Raw genomic sequence first — 23899 nt, forward strand, 5'->3', positions numbered from 1 at the left:
ACTAACCACTAACTACTGAAATTGAAACTGAGCAACAGTTCAGGCAGGTAATGTAGCCTACTGCTTTGCATGGAGCTAGCTTATCTTATTATATGACATGGAGCAGTTGTTAGAGCTACAACAATTTCAAATAGGATGTCATGAATTGATATAGACCTAGGTTTTATGCTACAGAATAATACATTTGTATTTTAAAAGGAAAAGGCAACATTATGTTCATGTAACTCCACTATGAAAAAAGTCAACTTGTATCAATATGATTCACCAGGCTAGCATCCAATCTTGTTTGTATAGTCCTATGATTACATTCACATAAACACAGACACGGAGCACAAGGTGTTCAAAAGACATGAGCCCTCTACCTGTTTACAAGTAGCGTACGTGTAAGCAAGTAAACAGTAAACAGTAAACTGTAAGCAGACCTTCACTCTATGGTCCAGGATCATACAAAGACCAGGACCACAAGAGGCAAATACTAGGCTGTATTCATCATTCATCCTCAAAGAGAAATATCATACAATTAAAGCAAGGTCACCCTTGCTGCTTATGTCATTTTCCATAATGGCCTTATGACTAGGTTTGTCCATTGTCTTGACAGAGCCAATGTCCACATCCCAGCCATGACATAATCCTATACGATTACGAGCTGCACAGACAAGAGTTTGTCATATCTCAGAATCTCACTCCTATCTCCTCCGCCAGCCTCTGCTTTGCTGAAGGTATTTCAAGTTAAACAGGTCAAGTCGCCAAGTTAAATTCACTGAACTTCCTGGAGTCTGAGGTTATCAAGGCCATTTCCACATGCAGCTACAACAACAACAACTGTATCATCACAGCTAGTAGCGAGTCTTTGAATCCCTGCAGTTTGCCAAGTAAACACCTGTCGATGATTTCACTCCTATGATTGATAGGAATGTCGTAAAAAAATAAACAAACACGTAGTCTTGTGTGTAATTAGGTTAGCACATAAAACAACTTGGCTAGCCTACTAAAAGAAGAAGAAAGGCTTCTGAGTAGCAAAAAACAAAGTCAAGCACAGACTCCCCGTTTCAAAGAACACGTTAACAAGAATTTCATCACTTCCTTCCTGATATATTCAGACACAGTTGACCGATAAAGCTCTGTGGCACCCACACTGTGTAGCTACATAATCTTTTACAGATCAAGCAAGAAGACTATGAACAATCGATTCATTTAACGTTAGCTCGAAGACACCTGCCAGATAGTTACGGTGACGACAGCAAACAGATATTTAGCGTTACAGTGCGTAGAACTGATGGAAGAAGAAAAAAATATTTGATACGTACCAGTGAAGGAAAATGATAATGGTCTGTATTGTATGAACCTGAGACTCCGCTTTTGTAATTGTTTACAGACTAGAGTATCAACTACTGCAGGAATGTGACGGAGGTTGTAGCCTCGAGCACTCGACAAACTTCGGGGGAGGGACTTCGACAAGACATCGTTTGTAGCCATAGCAACACTAACAAGCGGAAGTCTCCCTCCTTTTCAAGCAGATAGGGGAGTGCTCAGACGAAGCAAGGGGTCACTCATCTCGTCCTGTTTGCCACTATGTTTGGCAGACTGCATTGCTTTTTTGTTCCCCACCCACAAAAGGGGGACTAATTTCCGTGAGCCAGCAGGGTTGTGATTGTGTGTGTGAGAGAGAGAGAGTGGAGCTGGAGAGCCTCAAGTTCAGTGGGGGGGGGGGGGGGGGACGGGGGAGTGCGGTGGAGATTGGGTTGTAGCCAGGTCTGTCACTGGTCTCTACCACTAGACGGTGCTAAAGCGAATGCGTGTATTTTATTAAAAAAAAAAAATAACTAACCTAAACTAAACTTGTACCACTGTTCCTTCAGAAGTTGTAGTTGTCATAGACTGTGTTGCATAGTTGATTGCTCTATTGCTGACAAAAATGTGTTATTGTAAGTCGCTTTGGATAAAAGCGTCTGCCAAATGATGTAATGTAATGTAATGTTTATGGTTGTATACAGCGAAAGCTGTATTTGTGGGCTCCCCTGTGGATGTGTCATGTGTGGCAGAGCCAGCGGGGGCAGGGTGCTTGTGTGACCGGAACTGCTTCCCAGATGCAAGTCTTTGGAAGAGATGGTAGGGATCATTGATTATCTTTCCTAGCCTGGGTAAACCCAGCCCCCACGTGACCTGCTCTCAGACCTCTGGTTCTCAGTCACTAGTCACTGACTGAATAGTGACTGAAAACTCTGAGAGCAGGTCACGTGGGGGCTGGGTTTACCCAGGCTAGATCTTCCCTGCTCTCTTGCTGGTCCTGGAGTGGTACGGTCCAGTAGAGATGGTAGGTTACAGCTGGTTTTCTCGGCTGACCAGATGATCCGCTGCAGTCTGGTTCTGTCCTTGGTGGTGGAGGCAGCAGACCGTGATAGATGAGGTGAGGATGGACTCCACGATGGCCGTGTAGAACTGCACCGTTTTCTGTTGCAGTTTGTTTCCTCAGCTGCCGCAGGAAGAACAGCCTCTGATGGGCCTTTTTGTGATGCTGTGATGTTGTCCTTCCACCTGAGGTCCTGGGAGATTATGGTTCATATTAAGAATCTGAGTCCTCAGTGTTGACTGGGGAGTTGCACATGATGAGGGGTGTGGTTGGTGTTGGGCTCCTCCTAAAATCCACAACCACCTCATTTGGTGGAGCATTCAGCTCCAGATGGTTCTGGCTTCCGGCAGACTCGTCCCTATTGGTGATTAACCCAATGAGGGTTATGTTGTCCACATACTTCAGGAGTTTGACCGACAGGTAGCTCGAGGTTCAGCCTTTGCAGCCTTGAGGGGCTCCAGTGCTGATGGTCCGGGGTCCTGAGACAAACTTGCCCAGCCGCACGTATTGCTTCCTGTCCGTCAGGAATGCCCTCTGATATGATTATTATTGTGGATATAGAGAAAGTTGAATGACAAAAATCGGTTCAGGTTGGCTCAATAGACATATAACACATGCCCCGTATTCCTCGTTTCCAGCAGGTCACAGCTCAAAGCATATTATCGTTTCAGCGCATGTTGTATATCAAACCAAACTAATCAGGTTGAGTTAAAAATCATAAAGCTGGAAATAAGGTCCAGGATACACACACAGCCAGAAAGAACTAACGTTGAAGATTTTAAAGAATTCATTTTTTTTTACAACCTGGAGTCCAGGTTGTAAAAAAAACAGAATTCTTTAAAATCTTTAACGTTAGTTCTTTCTGGCTGTGTGTGTATCGACAGTGTGTGAGTGAGAGCGAGCTGAGAGCACCCACTCGCCACACCTTCTCCTGATAGTACAGATACCACACACAGACAGATGTCTCTCTTCTGGATCATCATGGAATAGTGAAAATATAATTGTTGAAAACAGAACAGATAATTTAATGTTTGACTGAAATCAGTCTGTAGACGGAGCTCTGCCACCCAATTACCAAAAAAGGGAACTAATTGATATAAAATAATGTATTTAATGTCAATGAAAAAAAAGCCATAGACAAGTATGAATGACCAGATCAAAAACTTGTCAAAAACAGTTATTTGGTCAAAAAACATCAAAGAATCTGTATTACACCATCTAGTACTCTACAGTTACACTTTAAGTTGAATAAGTGTTCAACTTATTGCTCTCCTGTGTGGATTCTAATGTGTCTCTTCAAAGTTCCTTTTTCAATGAAACTTTTACCACAAAATGAGCAATTAAATGGTCTCTCCCCAGTATGGCTTCTCAAGTGTGTAACCAATGTCTTTTTCTGACTAAAACTTTTGTCACAAACTGAGCAGCTAAAGGGTTTCTCCCCAGTATGACTTCTCATGTGAGTCTTCAAATTGACCTTTGCACTAAACGCTTTATTACAAACTGAGCAACTAAAAGGCTTTTCACCTGTATGGCTTCTCATGTGGGTTTGAAGATTCCACTTGCAGCCAAATCGTTTATCACAAAGCGTGCAACTAAATGCCACTTCTGCTTTCATCTGTTCAGTTGAGCTGCTGGCTAGAGGCTCTGCCACTCTGTTCTCAGTTTGGCTTTGATGAAGCTGTGAGGACTGAGGTTCCTCTTCATCATCTTCACTCTTCACAGGGACAGGAGTGAATGGGAACTCGGTGATATCAGCCTCCTCTGGCCCTTGAAGCTGCTCTCCCTCCTGACTGGTCCAGAGTTCCTCCGGATCATCTATAATGCGTGGGGGCTCTGGGTCATTCTGGTCCAGACTGGGGCTCCACACCTGCTGCTCAGAGGAAACCTCTTCTTTGCTAAGAATCAGCTGCCGTATGCCTGGAGGTACAACTGAAATACAAACGCAAAGCCATTAAAGAAAATCTTGCCTCAACTCTGGACACATCTCATACAAAAATATGGCCATTCAATGTTGCTTTGCTTATTGTCAAATGTAAAACTGGTAGAACATGATGTAAAACCTTTGATGAATTGTGAGTCTAAAGCTCCTTTCTATGCCCTTAACTCATTCCACACGAGAGTTTCAAAGGAAAAGTCGCCAGCCACCGCCAGGGTTTTTTTTTTTTTTTTTTTTTATATATTTGTTTATTAGAGACCAGCAATATCGACATACATGTTAACATACATTGTGTCTCATACATTTTTTTTCTTTTTTCCCTCAACCCTCCCGCCCTAGCCCATCAGGTTCAATAATGCGGTGGCATGTTTAGAATTTCAGAAGACATGAAAACAAAGTAATATATAAACAGAAAACAAAAAACAACAACCAACAACGACAAAAGCAATAATAGTGACAATATCAAAACAGAAAACAACAAACAAAACCAAACAAAACAAAACAGAACAAAAACAAAACATTACCAATGTTCTCAGTAGTACTGTTCACAGTTCCCTACACCTATGGAGACTGGTTGAGGCCTGGTGAGGACCGGTGGCGGCACCGCCAGGGTTTCAGATCATTTTCAGTAATTTTCCAAGACCCACAGAATATTTTCTTCTATGACTATGTAAACACTGAATATCCCAAAAGAAAGAACAGAGCCTCTAGTCTACTTTCATAGAAAAAAAAGGTTGATTCTACCTTCATCCATTCTTTAGTTATTGACACTTGAATGTAGGTAGTGTTCACTGAAAATGTCCGTCTCTCCCCAAAAAGCGGAGAAAAATAGATTTTTTGTAAATGAAGTCATCTTCACGGGTCCTGAACCGAATAAATGTATTTGATGGCAGATACTGGCTGGTGTTACACTCAACTATGATCCCTATTAGGGATGCACACAATTAATCGAAGCTCGACTACTCGCTCGTTAAGGATTTACTCGAGCATGTGAAAAATTACTCGATCAAAACAAAACAAAAAGCAATGTGCATTCTGCCAGTAGAACGGTGTTTTCAAATCATTTTTCACTCTCGTTTATTGTTTTAGTAACAAAGTGTAAGTAATAGGTGGACCCGGACACTCGGCTACATCACTATAGTCCTTTTCAGACAAGTCATAAGATGCTCTACTTGAACAGTGTTCATTCGGATAAATTGGCTGGCTCCTCTTCCTCAAACCTGGAGCAACCCACCATCAGCGAGGAAGAGGAAGTGTTGCGACGCACGTACAACAATCACTTGAACAATGTTCATTCGGATCCTAGTCTCACCTGGACTGGAGCTGAGTAACTCGGCATCAGCGTTTAAGAGCTGCGACGGCTGCGACGCACTGCAGCAGAAAAAGTAAACAATCTGCGTGGGTAAGTGAGCCCCTGCGGCCGCGGCGGGGATTCTGGGCAAATGTTGACATGTCTAAAAGTTATGCCTCTACGTTTTTATGTGTTTCATAGTGTAGGCTATGCTATGCAATGCTGTGAGAAATATACAATAAGTTGCTGTTGTATAAATAAAGGTTTTATTGAGGAAAAAACGCATTTGGTATGGTTTGGAAAATTTTGTATTTTTAATTACAATTACTCGATTGATTGCTCGTTAACATTAGGCTACCAATGATCTTGTTTGGAATTCGTGGAAAATGTGCATCCCTAATCCCCACAATGATTTGGTTTCCCCTTCCGGTCAAACACGCCCGTGGGCACAGCTTTTAATGTAACACCGGTGCGAGAAAGATATTCACCCCGCTATTGAGAGAGGGGAGCCGGGTCGCACGTTGGTTTTGCGCAGGGGGGCGACTGGTTGTCTGTGTATGGAGGTCAGACTCAGGAGCAAATCTACCATCTGAAATGTACACGGTGTGAGAGTTTAGGAACTGGATTACTAATTCCTGAAGACAAGTGACTTGTGGACATGTTGTCAGCGCCTGCAGCGTGGTGACAAAAAAAAATTCACGTTTGACATCCCATGGTATCTCAGTCATGGTATATTTAGGTAATAGTCTGCATATTGAGTGTGCATTCTGCTACTTTGCCAATGATGCATAAATGATGTATTTTAAAATCTGCATGTACCCATTTAAATCGGATTGCAATTGTAATAGGGATGCAATCTAATGCTTACAACTAGTCATGTCTAATGCTTACAACTAGTCATGTTATAGCAGTCTGGTGCACTTAGTGACAAGCAAGACAACAGTAAAACTGACAGGTTTTTGTATTGAGTTTGGCGTCCGCGGGCGTAACCCATAGGAGGGAGCCCCGTTCCCCCAGCAACAACATCGGAAGGTGTCCTCAAGAATACTAGTAGTTTCTGCTGCAATGGCACCCCTATACACATTTTAGGAAAGTAAACGTAAAGAGTAAGTACTGTGAGTCAAGAAAGCCAAATATAAAATATATGGCACATTAATTGGCTACAACCTTATTTTTGTCAAGTATCATATCACGCTTTAATTCTGAAGGCCACAGCGCTCGACTTCCGGCCTTGATCTGTCTGACTTGACGCAGGTATAGGAGGCTAGTAAACAGGCTAGATACCCAACAGTCTGGAGGCTAGCGACGGAGGACCACGAGACAAATGAATAGAAAACAAGATGGGTTCCATTCAGTTAGCTTTTTTAAAGGCAGCAACTCGAAAAAAAAAATATAAAAGCGGCGAGCTGTCACTGATCAAACCTACAAACCTGCTTTATTGATCTGAACCTCAGGCTTCCGATTCCCCAGCAGCCTGCGTTGGCGATCAATCTCTTCTTCGTAGTCCGTTATCGTTCTCTCCAACAGCCCAAAAATCTCTTCAACGGCTATTGTTAGTCGCTGGTTGACGAAATCTCTCAGCATTTGGATTGTGGACATTTTCAGACAATAGGTGCACAGCGGAGGCCGAAGGGAGCTGAGAACTGATGTCTTCTTCCGTCTCTTCCTCCTTCCTCTTCTCTTTTCCTGGGGGAGCTTCGCCAACACATGTCACCGTAATACCCAGAGTGCTTTGCGGCACCGTGCAAAGCAAGCCGAGCCTCCTCCCCCGCTCGGTGAGACGTCACACGCGCAACACACGCGCGCGCGCGCACACACACACACACACGCACACACACACACACACACACACACACACACACACACACACACACACACACACACACACACACACACACACACACACACACACACACACACACACACACACACACACACACACACACACACACACACACACACACACACACACACACACACACACACACACACACAGTGTTGTGAGTGACAGAGAGAGGGCATGTTCCAAGTCTGTGCCACCTTTTGGTAGAATCATTGCGATAGAATGACGATTTTCTTCTTTTTCTTTGGTTTGTAACAGCAGCTTGTATCCATAATGTGGCACTACTGCCACCTTCTGTTACCTCCATTACCGGTCTGTCATAATTATTCTCATCCGTCCAGTAGGCTATTAGGAAACTGACCAAGCACCTCCTGCCGCCTTGCCCACTTCCATCACACTCCAGTAGCCTATATTCTATTTACTCCTGCTCGTGTCAATCCAGATCTTTCCATTGTTTCCAACATGTCCTTTCTTTCCAATATTTCCTGCAGCTCACAAGCATTGCTCTAAAGTTTCTGGTAGGCTACCTGACATAACCAGTTCAGACTCAGTTACTTGCCCTGTATCGATGCTTGTTACTGGGTTGCTTTGTGATTTGTCTGGACAATAAAACACATTTTTTGATCAAATCAAATCTTCCAGATCCGATAAACAACTATTCTGTGAAATGAGCGAACAACAGTCTATCAAAACACTTGTCAACAGAGAAGAAACATTCACAGCTATATTAGATTAACAAAAATCTACTTTATTTTACAATGTAGTTTATCAAATGTGATTTTACAGCTTGACATGAGCCAGCAGTTTACATTGCTGCTGGCACTATTTTTGAAGGCTGCATGGAAAATCCATCATGGTTCTACGATCCATTCGGACACGTATCAGGAAGTACTGTAAGAAGATGATTTGTGAACTTAACCTTTAACAGACATCTGATCTAAGCAGTAGAAATGATTTTGAGTGAAAAATACACAAAAACAAACAACAAATCTCAGCATAATCCTGAGAGACACTCCTTATTCAATCAGCATACATACTGTACAGCGAGTCAGAGTTCACATCTGCACACTCCAGACATGATGATTTTTCCACTAGCACAATGTTGCAAAATTAACTTTTTTGTCCACCGGCCAAATGGTTAGTGAATGTTTAAATTTGACCAGCCACTCAAAAGATCAAGGTGTTTGAGTGTGAGTGAGAGAGAGAGAGAGAGAGAGAGAGAGGACCAGTATCCTAGTACAACTAAGAAAGTTTAACTATTATATATATATATACAGTGTGTATATATATATATAGATATAATAAAATGACTCATTTTGTCATTTACTTCACCATCAATTGTTATGATGAACTAGGAAAATTAGGTCCAGGTTGAAAATGAATACATTTACTGTATATTTTAAACTAATGACTAATGGTCACACAAAATATTGTGACATTAATAATTGAAATGAAATTGAGTCAACACATGTTAATGTTTAGATGTCAAACTGATGAGGCTATTAAGTACAATCCTTAAACTATTTTTTAAAATTGGAAGAAGTAGCTCAGGAATTAAACAATATGTACAATTAAAAAGTTGCCTGCCACACTCCTTCTGAGCTGTCGGCCAATGAGCCCAAAGCCCATTGGGATAAATCCTCAAGCTGACTTGGCGACAAAGCAAAGTGAACAGAAGCTGACATGGGAACATTGAACATGACTTTCAGCCAAAGAGCTGTAAAAGTAATTCTCTCACATATTAGCCAACATTAATACAAGATGTGTATGTATTACATACACAATACATCTTGTATTAATGTTGGCTAATATGTGTAAGCAAAGTCACATTTAGTGATCCAATTACATACTATGTAATTGGATCACTAAATGTGACTTTGCTTACATGAACCATATTGTATGTACATACCATTGGTATGTATTCAAAACTGACCCGTGACTATCGTGATATTGATTCCAACCGTTTCGCCCAGCCCCAGTATACCCTGTTTGTTCTGCTCTCTCTCTCTTCTGCCCCCCTCCCTCCCCCTGCTATCTCCCATCTCTCACCGCCCTCTCTCTCCCTTCTCCCACCATTCGCTCCCCCTCTCTAATATAACAATCCTGTTTATTGATAGTGCTTAGCTAGATGTACTGTATGTAACTAGACATATTCTCTGTAAATCCCTCTGAGACATGCTTGTGAATTGGGCTATACAAATAAACTTGATTTAATGAGCAGTATTCCGATCTGGCTGCATCTCTAACTATATTGAATAGAAGGGTTTGGGTTACCTCCCGAATGGTGGACTATCATGATGTGTCTCTAGTTTATTGGTCTGTTAATGCTGAACAGTTCAGTTCAACCAGCAGCTCTGCAGCTTCACCTGCTGCTGCTCTCACCAGAACACTTATGACTTTTAACATGTGACCGCAAGCTAAAATTTCTCCCACAAACACTGCAACTGTACGGTTTCTCTCCTGTGTGGACTCTAATGTGTCTCTTCAAAGTTCCTTTTTCACTAAAACTTTTACCACAAAATGAGCAACTAAATGGTCTCTCCCCAGTATGGCTTCTCAAGTGTGTAACCAATGTCTTTTTCTGACTAAAACTTTTGTCACAAACTGAGCAGCTAAAGGGTTTCTCCCCAGTATGACTTCTCATATGAGTTTTCAAATTTACCTTTGCACTAAACCCTTTATTACAAACTGAGCAACTGAAAGGCTTTTCTCCTGTATGGCTTCTCATGTGTGCATGAAGATTCCCCTTGCAGCCAAATCGTTTATCACAAAGCGTGCAACTAAATGGCCTCTCACCCGTACGAGAACTAATATGATTTGAAATGCTCTTGTTTGTCCGTGATTCCAAACTTGACTGTGGTTCCCTAGTCTCCTTCCAATCATCATTACTATCCTCAGTCTCACTTTCAGAACAGTATAAAGCAAGTAGCTGGCGATCAGCTTTTGTTTTCATCTGTACAGTTGAGCTGCTGGCTAGAGGCTCTGCTACTCTGTTGTCCTCAGTTTGGCTTTGATGAACCTGAGAGGACTGACGTTTCTCTTCATCATCTTCACTCTTCACAGGGAATGGGAAATCGGTGATATTAGCCTCCTCCTGACTGGTCCAGAATTCCTCCGGTTCCTCTTTAATCTGTGGGGACTCTGGGTCATTCTGGTCCACACTGGGGCTCCAATGCTGCTGCTCAGAGGAAACCTCTTCTTTCCTAACAATCAGCTGCCGTATGCCTCGAGGTAAAACTGAAATAGAATAGGAAAGTCTCAGTCATCTGCACACCACAGGCTTGTGGTTTTGGGCTCTTTTACAGACAAACTTTGAGTTCAGCGTGAAGGCGCATACTGGAACTATATTTACATTGCAAGCCTGACTCGCAGTTACAATTCAGTGTCATAAATTCATTCATTCATTCATGATTCCAAACAATGATGAGACACGTATAGATTTTATATAATGTACCATAATGTAACAGACTATTATGGTGACTGTGCGTGCGCGTGCGTGCATCTGTACGGCTTCAGAGGTTATTCATTTATCGTTCAATCTAGTGTGTACTTTGTGCCTCGGGAGATCAAGGAAAGCTTGTGATAAATACGATAGACACTTACACACACCACAGGTTAAAAACTATACTATATGGCAAACGTGCTTTCATATTTTAAAAATGGGCATCCAGTAATACTAGTCTTTGTACGTGGACTGGAGTGCACGTCACAGTGTGACTGTCTGATCACACAACCAAATAAATTGTCAATCAAATTACGTTTTATTCAACACCAACAAAAAAGACACATGCACTGCAGTTTTCAGAGCAATTATATGATCATATTTCTTGTTTTGTAAGAGACAGTCTTGAGGGAACGGTTTTAAGCCCAATTTATGGTTCGTGCACAATATTTTTGAAACTGTCTCTCGGCAGATATCAGATCAAAAAACTGATCGGATATCTGTCGAGAGACGGTTTCAAAAGTGTTGTGCGATGAACCATAAATTGGGCTTTATTGAACGTGGAGCAAACGGCACCTTCTGGACAGCTGCCTCCTAACTTTCTGCCTCTGCGACAGACTCTCACGGTCAACGTCTTGATGATGTTTGCTGGGTGAGTAATAAAGCATACTATGCAATGATGACAAAAACATCAGGAAAATATTTTTTCGTGTTAAAAATACATCCCAGGGGTCAAGGCGCCTGTTTGGGGTGGAAGGGAACTGGTGGGAATAGCGTGATCCTCCCACATGCTACGTCCTGCCAGTGAAGCTCCCCGCTGTGGGTGAAAATAATTGGCTGGCAACTGCGCATGTGTCGAAGGAAGCATGGTGCTAGTCTACGCTACGCTGGGCTCTCCCCAGATCGGCAGAGGGGGTGGAGCAGTGACCGGGGCAGCAGGGAAGCAGAAAAAAAAGAAAAGAAAAATACATCCCAGGAACACGAAAGTGCCCTAAATCAAATATTTAAGCCTGGAACCAAGCCAACCAGCTAGCAGATCAATCGTGATTCGTGAGTGACCATAAAACATGTGATTCAGCGCAAAATAAATAAATACGGGGGGAAGGGTCCAAAAATATAATTTTTCTGCTTTTTTATCTTAAATAGAATATTAAATATTAAAGTAAAAGTAAAGCGGAAGTACAGCGAGTAACAACACATAAACATAAATTGGCTACAACCTCTGCTTATTTTTGTCAAGCCTCATGATGTCACGCTTTTATTCTGAAGGCCACAGCGACAAGACCACAAGACTTCCGCCCTTGATTTGACTGTCTGGCTTGACGCAGGTATGGGGAGCTAACTGTTAGCTAACTGTTAGCTAATGAACAGAAAAACCAGATGTGTCCCTCCTATTCAGTCAGATGGTTTAAAGGCAGCAGCTTGTAAAAGCATATATATTACTGAGATCAGTGGAGTAAGTAGAAAAAACTATAAACCTGCTTTGTTGATCTGGATCTCAGGCTTCAGATTCCCCAGCAGCCTGCGTTGGCGATCAATCTCTTCTTCGTAGTCCGTTATCGTTCTCTCCAACAGCCCAAATATCTCTTCAACAGCCGTAGTTAGTCGCTGGTTGACGAAATCTCTCAGTATTTGCATTGTGGACATTTTCAGACAAAGTAAACAGCGCCGCGAAGCGAACTGAGCAGCGGTCTGTACTCTTCTTCTTCCTTCTTCTTCTTCTTCTTCTTCTTCTTCTTCTTCTTCTTCTTCTATTGATTTGATTGGCGGTTGGCATCTTCCTTCTTCTTCTTCTTCTTTTAGGTTTTATGGCGGTTGGCAAACATAGTGGATTACCGCCATCTACTGGATTGTAGTAATTCCACAGTTATTTACAGTGAAGGAAAAAAATCAATAAATATTTCTTTGCACATTTCTTTATTAATTTAATACTTAATGTTTGTAAATTCTTCATTAAGATCTGAGATAGTAATGTTTCCCACTTTAGCCTACCTCTGAATACTGTAGATTACATGTGTCACTGCCTTAGAGAGCTACTAACACGAAAGAAAATGTATTAGCTTGGATAAACGTCACATGCAGAGATTTAGTGTCCCATTCTGCTCTAAATGCTGTTTCGGATACTTTTCTACACTGACAAGAGTAACATTTTGGGGAAATAACCAGTCTATTTTTTTATTTTTATTGAATGAAAATAGACAATTTAAAGACACTCAATATTGGCATATAATATTGGCTATCAGTGACTTAAATCTACCTGTATTAGTACTGGCTTTCCAAAACCTGTATCGTCAAACCCAAAATCAACCCATCATAGTTTCAACATGGACAGGTAAAATCTCAAATGAGAAAACCCACAGTTTACACACACATTCCTTAATATGACAGAGAAACCTCAGCTTGGCAGACTTTGACATCAATGGTCTTGGCACCACCAGCATCTCCAATAGAGAAAAATGGGTAGAGTTTCTCAATGAACGTGTCTTTGTGAGTGTAGACGTGAGTGTTGTCCTCAGAGTCATAGAAGGACAGTTCCCACATGTCATAGTCCAGCTGGACTCTGATCCTCTGGAGTCTCTTCTTCACTGTGATGGTGTCACCAGACCCATTAGTGTATGTTTCACTGCGATGCATTAAACACCAGATTCCATCTTTTGGTGAGCCAGATATCTCCCCCTTCCTGTCAACTGACTCTTTAGCCAAACCCACAAGCCAGTCAGGATGATCTCCCACCTCTACCTCCCAGCTGTGTTTCCCTGAGCTGAAGCCCTCAGAACCCATAACATCGGCAGTTTTAGTGTTTCTCTCTGGGTTGTCAGGGAGCTGCTGCTCTGTGTCTCCATCTCTCACACTGGTCAGGTCATCGACCAGCGCTCCTGAGACCAGCTGTGGATCGGGCAGTGAGCACTGGGCTCTGGTACTGGTCTGAGTGGGTTTAAAACTGGTGAGGAATGGCACATTGTGTTTCTGCAGGTCTTCTTCAACAGCAGAGATGCTGTCTGAGAGAGAGGACATCTTCTCCTGAATGATCTTCATCTCTCTGGCGACAGTCTTCCCCCTCTGCTCCTCGTCCTCCCCCAGAGCTGCCAGTCTGGCCTCCTCTTCCTCTTTCAGGAACTGGCGGAGCTTGTTGAACTCTGCTGTGATCTGCCTCTTTGTGGCGAACAGCTGTTTCTTGGCGTGTTTAATCACTTCATTGTTGTATGTCTTCTCAACCTCCTTGTATTTGTCCCTCTTGTCCTGGAGAGACTTTAAATCAGATTTCAGCTCCTCCTTCAGCTCACTGACTGCTTCTTCTATAGGAACCAAGTTGTGACCTTGGTAGAGAGGGAACTCACAGACAGGACACACAGCTCTCTGCTCCTCCTTACAGAACCATTTAGACTCCCCTGGATGTGGACACACCACCTCTACTTTCTCCTCTCTTTTATCAGTCTCAGATGACGCAGCCTTCTGTCCGTCAGTAAAGGAGTCAGCTAGTTCCTTCAGGGCAAAGTTCAATGCTGGATCATCCTTTGACGTTTTCCTTTTACAAATGGAACAGTTTTTGTCGTTAGCTTTTTCCCAGAATTGTTTCAGGCAGCTGGAACAGAAGCTGTGGTTGCAGCTCAGAGGCACAGGATCTCTGAAAGTCTCTGAACACACATGGCAACTGAAGAAACTTTCAAAAAGAGCAATTTTCTCCTCCATTTGCTTTGGTGTCCAAAATATCTTTCAATATCAAGACTCACCAAATCACATTGACTTCGACTTGTTGCTTACAACCCTCATTTATAAAGGATTGCATAGAATCCCTCTAACTTACTAACCTATCAATGACTGCGTGCACACCTGCAGGCAATTCCCTGTTACCAGCTGCCACAGTGATTACACACATGGATCCGCCCCCTACATCCAAAGGGAGAGAGACATTCTTGTTTTACTGTTAAATTGACCTGCTTCATGAAACACTTTCCACAAGCCATTTAATAAGTTTTGGAACTTTATTTTACAATGTTGTGAGGGGAAAATACGGAGAGAGACTAGACTAAATAGAACTAGTATTATTCCACACACACACACACACACACACACACACACACACACACACACACACACACACACACACACACACACACACACACACACACACACACACACACACACACACACACACACACACACACACACACACACACACACACACACACACACACACACACACACACACACACACACACACACACACACACACACACACACACACACACTGCCTCTTTAAGACCGCTAACTCCTCCCTCTTCTTCCTGGACTCGCGACATCTAGTCTGGGCACCTTCCACCCCGCTTTTTGTCATGGGGGCGTAAACCCCGGACCCAGAATTAACACCGGATGGCAATGCGCCTAACAACGTCTTTGTTGCCGTTAGCTTGACGCGGTGATGTTACCTAAACTAGAGTCTGATCAAAACAAAGCTAGCGTTACATAAAACAAAACGTTTATGCAATATGGCATCTCCGCCACCACCGCCTGACACACCGGTCAAAACGGTGAAAGAGGATTCTGATACTTGGGTCAAATTGTCAAGTTAACGTGAAAGTTGACGAGCTAGAAACGCTGCCATCCGGTCTAGGGCGGGCTCTAGGCGGGAACCAGTAGGGTGACAAAATCAATTGTGGGCGGGAGCCAGGCTCTTTCTCGCCGAGAAGAGCCTGGTGACGCGAGGTTAGACATCTCCAGTCCATTCACTTTCACTCCACGTTTTCGGGACTTTTGCACGGATTAAGCAGCGCCGTCGAGTACTGTTGCAGCAGAATGGGCCATTTGTGAGTACTTTTGAAAGGGTAAGACGTTTAAAGAATCAGGTTGTATATTAGCAGCTTTATTTTGTGCATTCAAACGTTCGCCCGCTACGTGAGTCACGCATTTTGGATTTCAGTTGGCGCCACTGACTCTACTACTCTGCACACCTGTTCCATTCTGACCAGATATTTCCTGTTCCCTTCCCTTTCACAGATCTATCAATTTGGGTGTGATGTGAACATCATGTTGTAAATTGCGAAGAGCTGACAAGCCCATTCACTGCAGACCAGCACCTCAAGACAAGGAACAGAGTGTTGGTTGGTTTGGATCAAAACACAACTTGTTTTTGTCGTTGAGAGTGAAACTATCTGACACGCTGTTACTGAGAAGTGAAATGGCGCAGGCGCAGCAAGGAATTCAGCTGGGCGGAGGAAAACTCTGCTGTTCGATCTGTCTAGATCTAATGAAGGATCCGGTGACTATTCCCTGTGGGCACAGCTACTGCATGAGCTGTATTAAAGACTGCTGGGATGAAGAGGATCAGAAGAAAGTCCACAGCTGCCCTGATTGCAGCCAGACCTTCACTCCAAGGCCTGTCCTGGTGAAAAGTACCATGCTGGCAGAGTTACTGGAGGAATTGAAGAAGACAGGACTCCAAGCTGCTCCTCCTCATCGCTGCGATGTCGGACCTGGAGACGTGGCCTGTGATGTCTGCACTGGGAGAAAGCGGAAAGCCCTCAAGTCCTGTCTGGTGTGTCTGGCCTCTTACTGTGATCAGCACCTCCAGCATCACTATGATGCACCTCCATTAAAGAAACACAAGCTGGTGAAAGCCACCATGAAGCTTCAGGAGAACATCTGCTCTCGTCACGACGAGGTGATGAAGATGTTCTGCCGTACTGATCAGCAGTGTATCTGTTATCTCTGCTCCGTGGTCGAACATAAAGGCCATGAGACAGTCTCAGCTGCAGCAGAATGGACCGAGAGGCAGAAAGAGCTCGGGGTGAGTCGGCAAAAAATGCAGCAGAGAATCCAGGACAGAGAGAAAGACGTAAAGGTGCTTCAACAGGAGGTGGAGGCTATCAATCTCTCTGCTGATAAAGCAGTGGAGGACAGCGAGGAGATCTTCAATGCGCTGGTCCGTCTCATTGAGAAAAGAAGCTCTGATGTAAATGAGCGGATCAGATCCCAGCAGAAAGCGGAAGCGAGTCGGGCCGAAGAACTTCAGGAGAAGCTGAAGCAGGAGATCGTTGAGCTGAAGAGGAAAGAGGCTGAGCTGGAGCAGCTCTCACACACAGAGGATCACATCCACTTTCTCCACAGTTACCCCTCGCTGTCACGTCTCAGTCAATCTACGGACTCACCCAGCAGCACCCGTCCTCTGCGCTACTTTGAGGATGTGACTGCGGCTGTGTCAGAGGTCAGAGATGAAATACAGGACATTCTGACAGAGGAGTGGCCCATTGTAGTGACTGACGTGGATGTTTTACTGCCACATCCAGAGCCAAAGACCAGAGCAGAATTCTTAGAATATTCACGTCAAATCACACTGGATCCAAACACAGCAAACACATATGTGTTGTTATCTGAGGGGAACAGAAAAGCAACACGTTCGGCAATAGAAGAGTTATATTCGAGTCACCCAGACAGATTTGACAATGTCCAGGTCCTGAGTAGAGAACGTCTTACTGGGCGTTGTTACTGGGAGGTAGAGAGGAGCGGCCCGACCGGGGAAGTTATGATAGCAGTTGCATATAAAGATATTGACAGAAGAGCTCGGTATGCAAATGATTTTGGATTCAATGACAAGTCTTGGGCATTAGCTTGTTATGGGACAGTGATTGGTGATAATTATACATTCATGCATGACGGTAACAGCACTCGCATCCCAGGCCCTTCATCCTCCAGAGTAGGAGTGTACCTGGATCACAGAGCAGGTATTCTGTCCTTCTACAGCGTCTCCGAAACCATGACTCTCCTCCATAGAGTCCAGACCACATTCACTCAGCCTCTCTATGCTGGATTTTGGATTAATGATAGTATTGGAGACACTGTTGAGTTGTGTAAGATCAAGTAGACAGGAGTTATTAAAACAGGTGAGATTCTGGTTTTTATTTTGTCTCCATCTTTGCCACTCAGCCTTATTGCTGTGGTGTTCCTGCACTACACTTCCCACAAATCACCTGTCAAAACAAAGTGGGTGGAGCCTGGATTTTCTGTTTATGTAGTTCAAGTTGTTATTTTCCTTGTCTGTTCTGCCATGGTGGCTATCACTGCTTATGCTAACTACCCAGTTCTTCTGTTGATGCCAAACAAACCGAAAACGTAAAACCCTGAACACTTCCTGTGTGTAGCAGAGGATTTTTCCCAGGAAAGAGCTACCAGAGACGAGCTGTTTCGAACAGACAATGGAAAAGCTTTCATCAGCTGGATATAGATTGAATCACTATTGTGTTATATCAGTCAGTAGAGAGTATCCACACAGACATGTATTCACATGAAAATGCAAAATGTTGTGTAAATAGTTCTTATCTTTGTTGCATATTTGTATTATTGCTGTAATATTTTCTTCTGTTTGTTCCACTGCATGGGCCTTAAGGGAGCCAGCACTCAAAGCCTTCGCTTTATTATAGCTGGATACAGTAGTTGTTAATATGTTGATTTTGTTCCCGGGCACTTTGGAACTTTGTTACGAAAAGTGAACTACAGATGTAATCATTATTATAATCAATAGGGAGAGGATTCACTGTTGTCCTCCACAGTGCTGACATACTGGTGTAACAGATCGATTGGATGAAGTATGTAGATGGAAAGATGGAACCAGTCTTTACCGGGTTTAGTGATTGGATGTGTGAAAAAAGTTTGTTTGCAAAAATGAATAAAGTTTTTTTTCAAGAATTAATCAAATATTTCTTATGTATTCATTTCAGGAAGTAAAAAAGCTGCTAGAGAAAATGTGAAACTATTATGACCGTACAGCTGAGCCGATTTTCACGACAATTGCAGTCTTCATAGAGCAGATGTAGAATCAAAAATCAAGTCAACAAACACTAGTGAAGATGGAAAGACTGAAGGACAATCCCTTTAATGTAACTAGTTAAATGTATCATTAAAGTCAATGTTTACTTTAGATGGAAAGACTCAGTGTGGATGGATAACACCCCCCGTCTAATGTCCCAGGAGAGAGAGAATGAGAATGGACGATGTTGTCCGGCCTCTGACCGGTTTGTGACTGCCACCATGAGTGAGGGCCTTCAGCCTTTTGTCTGTGATGATGTCTGGACCCACTGTGTTCACTGAAAGAGTTAGGCAAGAATGAAGGGGTCAACATCTAAACCTTCCATTATAATCAAATCTTATCCGGACAGTCCTTCTCTAATTGTGGATAGTGGCTGTTCCTAGCTGTCACCAGTAGGGGTCAATGTTACCTTCTCTGACTGAGGTTGTCCTGCAGTAGATGGCTGTATTTTTGGATGGTTGGCTCTTCACACTAGCCTGGTCAGCTACACGACTCTGACAGTAGAGGGATACATGGAGTGAAAGCCCAAGACTAACGCAGAATATTTTAGGATTGTGTGTGTGTGTGTGTGTGTGTGGCAAGAATCAACCTCTTTCCTGGGACAGAGGAGAGACACAGCATATCATGACCAAATGATTCTAGCCATGTCATTTGAAGCTCTCAGACTTCCAAATCAGTCTACCAGAGGGGAAGAAATAAGTGAAAATTTTAAGCAAGCATTTTCTGAGTCAAGCGTGACATTACACTCCATTAAGGAAGAACTGGGTGAGTGGACAGAGAGCCTGCTTTATACTTTTAAGGTTCATTTTTCATACCCGCTTATTTCTGTTGGGGGTCACAGGGGGCTGGAGCCTATCCCAGCATGCATTGGGCGTAAGGGAAGGAAACAACCTGGACAGGTGTGTGGTGACCTAATGCAGTGGTTCCCAACCTTTTTTTTTGTCTTATGTACCCCTTGAGCTGTTGCCATGCCAATAGTACCCCCTCACTCATGCCTGTTGCTGATGCTCCTAAATTTGTTCTATAACTTTTAATGTAATATGCAGACATACAAGTAAATCCATACAAATTATATTTTTCACTGAACTGCAGGTGTTTGGGCTTGGCCTCCTTTTTCCTTCTGTCACCAGGCTCCCCTAAACCTGAATCTGGAGCGATTTATCAGTCATTTAACAGTTGTCACCTGTCGGGGGGAACTAGTTGAGGTGTGCACGTGCCATTTTAAAAATGGGCTTATGAAATGAATTCCCCCCATCCCCACCAACCACCATTTTGGAAATAAATTGTAATCTCAAATCTTTCCAAGTACCCCCTGCAAGCTGCTCAAGTACCCCTATGGGTACACGTACCCCTGGTTGGGAATCACTGCTATAGAAGACGAGCAGTGAGGACACAGGGTAGACTAGATGTATAAAAAAAGAATGAAGACAGCTCGCACACTGCAGGGCTTCGTTTCCAGTGATTTGATTAGCACCAAGAAAGTAGTGACGTTTCGAGCGTCAAGCTCTTCATCTTCAAAACTATACGTACTTGGCAGTGGCATAGCCAGAAATGAAATTGCAGGTGGGCCTGAATAAAAGTGGATGGGCCACACTATTGACATAATTGACATGATCCGAATCAGAATCAACTTTATTGGCCAAGACATACAGGGAATTTGACTCTGGTATACGTTGCTCTTAATGTGCTTTCAACGGAAAAGAAAAGGTATGCATACAAGCTAAAATGAACATATATAAAGCAAGTTAACTGCTATTTGCATTATATAGCCTACAATAAGTGTGATGTAAGAATGTCCGCTATGACTGTATATAAGCACGAGTAAAATAAAGAAATAATTGTATACCAGACCTATGTACAAATCATTGTATAGCTCACTGCAAAGACAGTGAAAGTAGGGTTTGTTTGCTGTCTAAAGGGTGTAAAGTCACATCTACACCATTTTGACACCTAGCAAAACCCCACTTTTGACACTGACCAAGCCTTGTGGGTAGACTGGAGGATCCTAACAGCACTTAGGTCAGCTCAAAATGCATGCTGACATAAGTAATGCTAGCATTCCAGCATGATAACATAGTTTCTACTATCCTATATACTAATTCATATTCTAGGTCAATATTAGATGAATACATTAATATGTTAATATTCCCATTAAATAATTAGGCCTAGATTAAAATGTCGTTCTATAAGGTTAGGAGTGTGAACTGGTCAATACGAGGTCTTATAGTAAGAGTTTTGCAGGGATTTACAGTTCTTTGAATGTGTCCCAGCCAGGACACATCAATAAGTCATGTGTCTTGGGACACATGGTCCACCTGCTCTTTAGGTAACATGACAGGTCATTCCATTTGTCCAAAGGGTCAGGGAAATCATTGTATAGCGTACTGCAAAGTCACTCAAAGTTTTTGTTTGCTGTCAAAAGGGTGTAATTATACTTATGCCCTTTTGACACCTAGCAAAACCACACTTTTCAAACAGCACTTAGCTCAGCTCAAAATGCATGCTGACTAGGGCTGCAACTAACGATTATTTTCATAATCGATTAATCTGTCGATTATTTTCTCGATTAATCGAGTAGTTGTTTGGTCTATAAAATGTCAGAAAATGGTAGCAAATGATGATCAGTGTTTCCCAAAGCCCAAGATGACACTCTCAAATGTATTGTTTTGTCCACAACTCAAAGATAATATCAGTTTACTGTCATACAGGAGTAAAGAAACCAGAAAATATTCACATTTAAGAATTCGGAATCTGAGAATTTAGACCTTTTCTCTTAAAATTGTACTCGAAACGATTAATCGATTATCAAAATAGTTGTCGATTAATTTTCTGTCGATTGACTAATCGATGAATCGTTGCAGGCAGCTCTAATGCTGACATAAGTAATGCTAGCATGGCAGCATCATTACATAATTTCTCCTATATTCTAATAACAAGAGTATCAACTTTCCACTCATACCCAATTTAGGCAATTCCAAAACTGTTTAGGGACCCCAGTATGCAAAAATATTCAAATACAATAAGTGCAAATACACATTAATAACACGTTTTTGCAAAACTGCATAGGATTAGAATAAAGTGCATAGGCATGACTGTAAAGGGGAGACTCGTGGGTACCCTTACAACCAATTCTCACTCAGATATCTTGAGGTGAGAGGTCAAGGGACCCCTTAGAAAATGGCCATGAAACTTTTTGCCCCACCAAAATCTAGTCTAAATTTAGAGAATGATTTGCCTCCTTCCCAACAAGTTAACATGACAGGCCAGGGTTGGCACCAATGCATGCCTTATGTCTTCTAGTTTCATATGATAGCAGGACCCTCACTCTATCTCTAAAAATGAGCTTAATACAGCCTCTGAAAGACAGTAATCTCTGCCATTTAGGAAGTTTTAAAGTCTCGTGATTGGATGGGCCTAGGCAAGAAGTGGGTGGGCCTAGGCCCAGCCAGGCCCACCCATAGCTATGCCCCTGGTACTTCGACAGCAAGTAGTATTTGGGTAGAATATACCTTTGAAATGATAAGTACTTGGATATAAAGTAGTATTTGGGTGGAATATATCTTCTAAAGTTTAAACTATAAGTACTTGAAGAGAAAGTAGTATCCCGCTCTACAGATCCATAGTATGGCTCTACCGACTGACCTGATTCAATAGTCTGGTTAACTTAGTTGGTCGACTAACAACCCTAACATCTGTGGGCTCAGGGTTCGAATCTCACCTGGAACAACGCTTGAATTTATTTGTTAGGTATAAGTAATGATTCAGTACTCATGAACTACTCTGTATGATGTTTCACCCTAATGGACAGGTAATGATTCAGTACTCATGAACTACTAACTATGATGCATCACTTTACAATAGGGTACACCAAAAGAGTAATTAATGGACAGGTAATAATTAAGCCATGATTAACTAATGATTAACTACTATACTCACAAACTGACAATTAACTAACCATTAACTAATAGTTAGTTCCTCATTAGTTCCCTAGTACCTAGTACTGTAAATGTTGTGCACCTTATTGTAAAGTGTTACCACAAAACATATATGTCTGTATGTATGTCTGATACAGACAGTCTAGTAAAAGTGTCGCTGTAAGTAATTATGTTGTGCTGGAGCAGGCTACTACTTATTTGACTATTAATATCTCTTAGGCGCTTAATATTACTTAGCATCTAGACTCCTTAGCATCAAACTTTGACTGAATAATAATGCCCTGTTCAGCGTTACAAAATGTAACTTGGACAGTTGCAGTACGCAGCTGTAACCGCTGGCGTCGCCAGAGCTCGCTGCAGGAGCCACATGAACCGCAGGCAGGCAGGCAGGCAGGAGGATCCAGTCCACGCCACACAACACAGCTCTCTGTTGACCAGACGCCTCCCTCCAGCCGTCTGCCATAGCCCGCTGCTCTCAGCCTGGTTACAGTGGCCAGACCCCGTGCCATGAAGCTGTGCTAAGAGTGGAGGACTGTGAAGGAAGGTCTAAAACTGCTTGCGAGTTACCGTAATCGACACAGAGTAAGTTTATCTTCAACTAATGTTTTTCCATCTGATGATATCGAATCCACACGGCGAGAAACACAACTTGCTATTTTTAGTTGGCGTTAACATTACTTGCTTTTCTTTAAATGCTAACAGATGTTTAAATTACGTGCTAGCTAGCTAGCGGGGCTCAACACGTTAGCATTGTCTGTCCGCCTGGCACGGCGGTGTTTTTTTCAATATCCATTATCCACACATCAATTTTTACATGTAAAGTTAGATAGCGAGACAGCATTTGGAAGTATTTGGTGAGTGGTGGTGGTAGTGGTAGTACCGTAGTATTGATTTCGGTCGGGTTACCGGCTGGCTGGGTAACGGTTACTAGTAGTGACGTGACGTTACTATATAAGTAAACCTACAGCAACACATTAGCGCGTTAGCTGAACGGACGATGCCCCATGCGGTTGCAGCTTGGTTGTCACTTGTTTGCATGGCAACCATGAACCTAGCCGATGTCTGCGCTGGCTATGATGACAGGCAAGGGCGGGTAGCTTTGTGGGATTTTCTCATACTATTTGTTAAATACCTGACCATTTTAGTATACCCAGCTGTCTAGTGTAGCAGTTAATGATTTGACCAGCAGCAGATTGGATAACATGTCAAACGCATGATGGTGACAGAGCAGATTAACTAGTCATATGCAAGCTAACCATAGCATAAGCAATTACTTGTTAATAACCTCAACAAACCAATGT

At 42.7% G+C, this 23899-nt stretch overlaps 5 protein-coding genes across 5 annotated transcripts in view; 2 read left to right on the forward strand and 3 right to left on the reverse strand.

Moving 5' to 3' along the window:
• Window positions 1–1420, reverse strand: part of cracr2aa (calcium release activated channel regulator 2Aa) — a 28332-nt gene extending 26912 nt beyond the window's left edge. Inside the window, exon 1 of the mRNA XM_083654842.1 lies at window positions 1308–1420. The gene's annotated coding sequence lies outside the window, so the exon portion shown is untranslated. The remainder of the gene's footprint in view (window positions 1–1307) is intronic.
• Window positions 1421–9563: 8143 nt separating this feature from the next.
• Window positions 9564–12548, reverse strand: LOC310793278 (uncharacterized protein). Its single transcript, XM_083655068.1, has 2 exons — window positions 12341–12548; window positions 9564–10657 (listed from the first exon to the last, which is right to left on the reverse strand). Exons 1-2 carry the CDS (start codon window positions 12507–12509, stop codon window positions 9783–9785), a joined length of 1044 nt encoding a protein of 347 aa, XP_083511194.1. The 5' UTR covers window positions 12510–12548; the 3' UTR covers window positions 9564–9782.
• A 690-nt stretch (window positions 12549–13238) lies between these two features.
• On the reverse strand, window positions 13239–14552 carry LOC310793018 (nuclear factor 7, brain-like; the record flags this gene model as incomplete). The annotated part of the gene is made up of 1 exon (XM_083654768.1): window positions 13239–14552. The coding sequence occupies one exon, from the start codon at window positions 14550–14552 to the stop codon at window positions 13239–13241; it is 1314 nt and encodes a 437-aa protein (XP_083510894.1).
• A 1486-nt stretch (window positions 14553–16038) lies between these two features.
• On the forward strand, window positions 16039–17721 carry LOC310793019 (tripartite motif-containing protein 16-like; the record flags this gene model as incomplete). Its single annotated transcript, XM_083654769.1, has 1 exon — window positions 16039–17721. The coding sequence occupies one exon, from the start codon at window positions 16039–16041 to the stop codon at window positions 17719–17721; it is 1683 nt and encodes a 560-aa protein (XP_083510895.1).
• A 5366-nt stretch (window positions 17722–23087) lies between these two features.
• osbpl5 (oxysterol binding protein-like 5) overlaps window positions 23088–23899 on the forward strand; it is a 73330-nt gene continuing 72518 nt past the window's right edge. The window contains exon 1 of the mRNA XM_083654895.1: window positions 23088–23180. The gene's annotated coding sequence lies outside the window, so the exon portion shown is untranslated. The remainder of the gene's footprint in view (window positions 23181–23899) is intronic.

Source organism: Poromitra crassiceps (genome assembly GCF_964638095.1).
Source record: "Poromitra crassiceps genome assembly, chromosome: 18".
In the NCBI taxonomy this organism is placed as follows: domain Eukaryota; kingdom Metazoa; phylum Chordata; class Actinopteri; order Beryciformes; family Melamphaidae; genus Poromitra; species Poromitra crassiceps.

Excerpts from the sequence above, each read along its gene's own strand:
- LOC310793278 (XM_083655068.1), bottom strand. The coding sequence starts at position 12,509 with ATGTCCACAATGCAAATACTGAGAGATTTCGTCAACCAGCGACTAACT. Across the intron at positions 10,658-12,340 it reads GATCCAGATCAACAAAGCAG|TTTTACCTCGAGGCATACGG; the intron begins GTTTATAGTTTT and ends ATTCTATTTCAG.